The sequence below is a fragment of the Halyomorpha halys genome, unplaced genomic scaffold, assembly GCF_000696795.3.
Source record: "Halyomorpha halys isolate HHAL.00 unplaced genomic scaffold, Hhal_1.1 Scaffold2462.1, whole genome shotgun sequence".
Lineage (NCBI taxonomy): Eukaryota > Metazoa > Arthropoda > Insecta > Hemiptera > Pentatomidae > Halyomorpha > Halyomorpha halys.
The window spans coordinates 1,188-7,757 of NW_027114443.1; the positions used below are offsets into that span (position 1 = coordinate 1,188).

The 6,570-nt window shown below is 28.4% G+C and overlaps 1 protein-coding gene across 1 annotated transcript in view; it reads right to left on the bottom strand.

Moving 5' to 3' along the window:
• Positions 1–561: 561 nt before the first annotated feature.
• Positions 562–6,570, bottom strand: part of LOC106691533 (uncharacterized) — a gene marked incomplete at its 5' end in the record, with an annotated part of 30,342 nt that continues 24,333 nt past the window's right edge. The window contains 2 exon segments of the mRNA XM_014437326.3: positions 562–2,816; positions 4,271–4,564. Coding sequence (XP_014292812.3) covers positions 2,618–2,816; positions 4,271–4,564 — 493 coding nt within the window.

The following is a 6,570-nucleotide window of genomic DNA, read 5'->3' on the forward strand; positions in this document are numbered from 1 at the left end:
TTGCAACTATTATGACCCAGGGAAAGTCAAATCTTTTTTAAAAATTTATTTATTGCTATTTACAACTGTATTTACATTAAAATACATCAAGGAAATTTGAAGTAAGATCATAATGGAATGATACAGGCATGTAGAGAAACTAACCCTTGCTAGCATTGTAATCATATTTCTACACCAGCATGTATCAAGGCCATCTTCTTCCTTCAGAGGATTATCGGGAATAGAAGAAGAAGCAATGTTAGAAACTAGTGGGTTTTAATGGTTAGGAAGTTTATAACAGAAGGATTGATATATGGTTTGTGCTAGATCAGTTGTATATGGAACATTAAGGTATATATAGATGATTTTATTTGACAAAGTAAGGAGCATTGAGGAAAGTCAAATCTAAATTTCAAAAATTATAAAAATTAGGGGATGAAGATACATACTGGAACAACTTTTAGATTTTCTCTTGTCTTCTAAAGTCCAAGTTATAGATTGTGGATGAAAAAATAGTGTTGTGGTGTGACATATGGAAAAATACCAATGCATAATTGGACATTCAAAATTATAAAGAAAACATTAACACAAAAATATATTTATTTTTATACAAAAAATTACAGAATTAAAATGATTTAAAATAGAAAAAAAAAAATTAATGCCTGTATGTACAAACACCATCTTCGACAAAAGATGGCTCTTTGGCATTGAAATAAAAAAAAAATACAAAGAAAACACATTAAAAAATAAACATAGGAATCTGAATTTAACATATACAAATTTTAATTATATACAACAAGGGCAGGTACTTTATACATGAAGGAAAAGCCTTATTCTAGATTGGTGGCAGTAATATTTCTACATCTTACTATTTTTTTTTTTATTATTATTTTTTTATAGATAGTTTTGTTATCTTAAAAATAAACTGCTAACTGTAGAAATTATGCAATAAAATATTTGATGTTATTTAAAATTCAAAATTAAAAGAAATTGTATCACATGAAATATTAATTTTAAGGAAAACTTTAATAAAATTGGATTGGTTTACAATAACAATTAATTAGTAAATCGATTATAAATTATAATGTAGAAACGATCTTTAATACTGATTGAAAGCATGAAACAATTATCTTACACAATTACATAATTACTGTATTTTCAAGATTGACCTTACAGCACCTCTGACACCTAAAATTTAAATTTTTTTAGTGATTTTAGACCATTAAGTGATTTTTTTTAAGGCTCTGAGATGTTATGAAGGTAAAAAAATGTTGAAAGCTAAAGATATATCTTGATTAATTAATTCAAGTGGATAATATCCATTCATTTTATTACAATCCCATAAAAATAGACTTTCCATATGATACAATTAGAAACATGTTTATAAAATGACACTACTTTCTTTTTATTTAAATCTGTTGAAACTACGAAACCATTTATCTGTGATTTCTGTGATTACTCCATGATTCACTCGGAGGTAATCCTAATTAACAATAAATAGTGCCAGATCATTTTGAAATGTACACTATTTTAAATACAATTGTCAATTTTGTTCCATCAGTTAGCAACATATAAAATAGGTAACAAGTAATATTATTATATTCTAACTGTATTAAATAAGTGAGCATTAGAAGCCTGTATATAACTTCATTGCTCATTTATTTAAAGTTATAACTTACATATGAAGCATGTTTTAGCCTATTTTTGAAATTATAGCAGTGTATAATTTTTACGTACAATTTCTTAAATAAAATATTTCAACTCAATTTTTTTATATTTATCATCAAATTTATCACACCGTTTGAGAGGAGTATTTCAAGTATTGCCAAAGATGGTAATTTTTAAACCTATGTAAGATATACATGAAAGTTTATTCTGTTTGTAGACATTTCAAAGTATACTATGAATAGTAAAAATACAGTTTCCTATTAATTAGAAAATAAATCCTTTCATTTATGCCTCCATAGAAAATACCACAATTTCTTGAAATTCAGAACATAATTTTATTTATAAATTTTTATTAAATAATATAGTTCTAATTTGGTTCAACAATATGTTTTATATTAATACCAACATTGGATGCTCATTTTTGAAAATGTATTTTTGTAAGTGATTCATGGTTACACAAATATCATTATCATTCCATCGTCACTTTAATATAATTATTCTATAAACTTTAAGGGCCATTTTGTAAAAACAGCAAATAAGTTGAAAATTATCAAACCTAAAATTTTTATGTAACTATTTAATTTTTATCAAACTGTAACATATATAAGTTACCTCTTGGCCTGATATCCTGGTCTGATTAACATTTATCATTCACATTATTTTCATCTTCTTTAATATCCTACAACTGTCCATTCATAATAATGTGATTTTTGTCAATTTCCAAACTCCTAGACACCGAATTATATTTTAATTCTAAATAAAAGCTAAAGTCTGATTAGAATTTTCAACAATTATTCAGACGTTGTGCTGAATTAACTCTTTGATATGAGTATTCCAAGGAACATTTCAAATTTTATCAGAAGGCTTTAAACAATAATTTTCATTTTGAATATGAAAAAAATATTTTTTTTTCTTTTGATATGGTCCTAGGGATAATTTTGAATTACAATTTCACTTATCGGTAAGGCCTTCAACTTAAAGCTAAAAGAGGTTCAAACTGCTCTTTCGGAGACTTCTTCACCTTCTTTCTCAGTTCGACAGTCCTTTCTTTTTCTTTATGAGCTTCCAACTTCCTTTTCGCCTTGCTCTTTTTGTCCTCAGCTTCCAGAAGTTCCAATTGTTCCATTATATTCCTAGGTGATCCTACGACTCCACTTGAACTGCCTTTTCTGTAATAGCAGTATAAAAAATTAAAAACATTTGAGTGTAGAGTATAAATTTTAGATTAAGTATGTAGTGAATTATTACTAGATATGAATTAATTTTTGTACAAGTAGGAATACTGCCAATGAGTAGCTTCACTAAAAATAATTTTCATCTAATATATATTTTTTTATTTAGCTTACTCATCATTTCTATTAATAAAATTTATATTTCAATAATATTGAAAAAACAAATAAATTTGTAAAATATAATGATCACAGTTATAAACTAGTTTTATCATAGTTTATAAGCTAGTTTTTTTTAATGCTGTATGATTACTAGCTAGAACATGGAAATCAATTCAAACTACTAACTACAACTATTTAGACAGATAAAAGAAACATTAATATATCTATTAATAAGTAATCTATCCATCCTACTTATATTTGGTTGTATATTCATTTTTTAGTTATTTTAGATTGATATAGAAAAGCTTATAGGTAGAATCACATTTAAGAAATGAATGTATTTACAATATCTTACTTTAATATTTTTCAGATGGTTTACCTTAATAATATCTTCCAATTTTAAAATAATGTTTTTTTTTTTTTTTAAACGTTTACAGAATAAGTAAAATATTATGAAAATTACTCGAGAAACTCTACAAAAGCTTAAAAGTCCTTTTAAGGATGACAACCACTTTTGACAATCCGGAACTATACACAGAGCATGTGTAGTACAGGGTTTTCCCTCCCAAAACTTGTACTGCGCATGCTCTCTACAATTCCAGACAGTCAGAAGTGGTTGTTGGAACAGACCTATAATGAACATACTTCAAAATTTTTAATGATTCAGAATATACAATTGAAAGTAGTCAAAAAGGTTCTGAAAATCTTGTAAGGAATTATTATTTTCTTTTAATTATACATAAAATAATTTGATTGCATTTAAAAAAAAAATTCTATCTACCATAAACTGACAGTGTTTTCTTCCAGTAAGAATTGAAAGTATTTTGTTAATATGTTTCTGAAGTATTACCAGACCACCTGTATAGTTAATTGACTTCGTTCAAAGTTGCTGTCTATCTAGTTGTCCTTATCTCTATAACGTCATAATATTTTATTCATTAAACTGAATCATTTTCTTTAGTTTTTCATTAGCAATGTCAGACTAACTTGACAGTAGGTTGCAATAGTACATGTCATTGATCAATTTGAATCAAAATTACTTTTCAGTTCACTTTCTTCAGTCAGTATTTTTGTTTTTGAGTGGTTTTGTAGTTTATTGATGTAATACTTTTAGCTCAGTGTAATGATTTGTCAAAAATCTTTCAACTTTCTTTGTCCATTAGTGAAAGCAGTTCCATTCCATTATTGATGGTAAAACTGCATCGATTATAGAATCCGAAGTTCCACTCCTAGTATTGACAAACTCAGCCAATAGCAGTTGATATATTAAAAGAGAGGATACCCAGCATTACCTGTTGGCGTAGACAACGACATACTGGGAGTAGGCTGCCTTGGATGGTGTGGTGATGTCTGCAAAATCCCTGAATCCCTGGAAGAAGTCACCACCTCCACGGTAGAGTGGTGGTGGGTTAGGCCTCCTGTAAGGCCTGGAGTGGGCATTGTTCCCCCTGAGGAAGGCTGACTCATCTCCTGAGCCACCGCTATAGTACGTCCCTCCACGGATCACTCCAAAGTTTCCAGAACCGAGCACACTGTCGTCATCAGATACTCCTGTGTAGATATTCGTTCTAGCAACAGGTTTAGATCTTGTAAACAGAAAAGAATGACAATTAAGTAAATCAATATTAATAAAACTATATAATTTCACGGTATTAGAAAATATTGTTTAGTTCTTTATTTTAGTACAAAATGATAACCAAACACATATTTTATATTGTTCGAGCCTTGAACTTTATTTGTTAAAATGTAAATAATAATGTTTAATAGAAAGGATTCATACAAAGATAGCTATTAGTCATAATAGCAATAATCAAATTGCTCCTCAATTCTTTCCAAACAAAGTACTTGTATGTTAATGATGGACAAAGACAAGATAATTTTATGGCCACCAAACATTTCTGACAATAATGAATAATTAAAATAATTAAATAATCAAAAGCATATAAAATTATCTGATGTTTACAGGAAGATTAAATGAAATTCTAAATGTGTTTTCAGTAGAAAATTGAATTTAACATTCCTAAAATGTGGGGAAAGGGTAAAAATGGGCCAAAATGGGCTATTATATTTTTTTTTTCAAAGGGTTGATATGTTATATCAATTATATTATTTCAAGGACAAATGCTCTTTCAAGGGAAAGTCTTTATTAAAGTAGATGTTTCAGGCTAACCATCGATCATATATAATATATAATTCACATTTAAAAATTATAAAAAGATTATGCTAACATATAAGTTAGTTTTAACTAACAAAATATACAATGCATGTATTTACTTTTTAGTTTAAGAAAAAACAAAGTGATTTTAGCTCAAAGCACCTACTATAATTTATAAACTTTATAAACGTCATCTTCTGTTAAATAAAATTACATTTATAAACAGATAATATATATACACATCATGATATGTCATATCATAATTATATATATATATATATATATATATATATATATATATATATATATATATATATATATATATATATATATATAAATCAAGTTTAAAATCTTTTCTGATCATTCCTAATTGCCAACACCTACCCTTGGTTGAATGTAATATTATATACTGTTCTTATTAGTATTATTAATACATTACTCATCTTTTTTTTTCTATGGTATAATAATACAATAAATTTAGAGGTTGTGCTCATTACAATGTTTACACTTACATTATTTTCTTAAGTGCAGTACCTCTTTCAACACCCAACCTTTCTATTAAATGAAAATGAAACCGGATTTTTTCTTCTGAAATCTTCACTATTACTATGTACATGTACATTATTGAGAAAATCTTCTCTTGGTATAATAAATATAAATGTGCGTAGTTTTTAATATTGAAAATTTTCAAATAAAAAACTATAGCCTTAAAATAAATAGGTTTTGTTTCAAGTTTAGGTTGAAAGTTCCGTTGGAAGTACAAGCTTTTCCTACAACGATTAAAATGAAATAAATCGATAATTATTGCTTTACCAAGATCTTTATCATCATAATCAGAAATATATTGAGGTACCGGGTTGAAAAGAAATTTAGTTTTATTTTAATTAGTTTAGTTTAAGGATGTAGGTACATGTGTTGTCAGAATAGGAGACAATAGGAAGTGTGGGGCCCAAGGTAGTCGATGAGCATTACACGACGGCTCAGTTCAGATAAACAACTCAGGTGTGGAACGGCAACAGCAACCTTCCGAACACCTAAAGTAGATGAAAGGTAATACAACCGAAGACATGAAAGGATTTTTAAGTTTCAAAAGATGGGAACTAATATTTGAGGAAAGTTTTGATCTCTTCATCCCTCAAAAATACGATCAGCCAAAGATATAGCACCCCGTATGGACAAGAGAGGGGGAATGATTGAGGTGCAGGAAAGGGAGACGTTGTTAGAAAACATCTGGATGGAGGCAGAGAAAGGATACACCTGACTAGAGGCTTGAGGAGAACGCTTCGGGTTGGAGACAGATAGAAGAAAAAGACTGGTAGCGAAGGAAGACCACAGCACTCGACAGCTTTACACGACATGCAGTTTATCCACCCGCAGCACATTGCAGCTTTACACGACATGCAGTTTATCCACCCGCAGCACATTGCAGCTTTACAC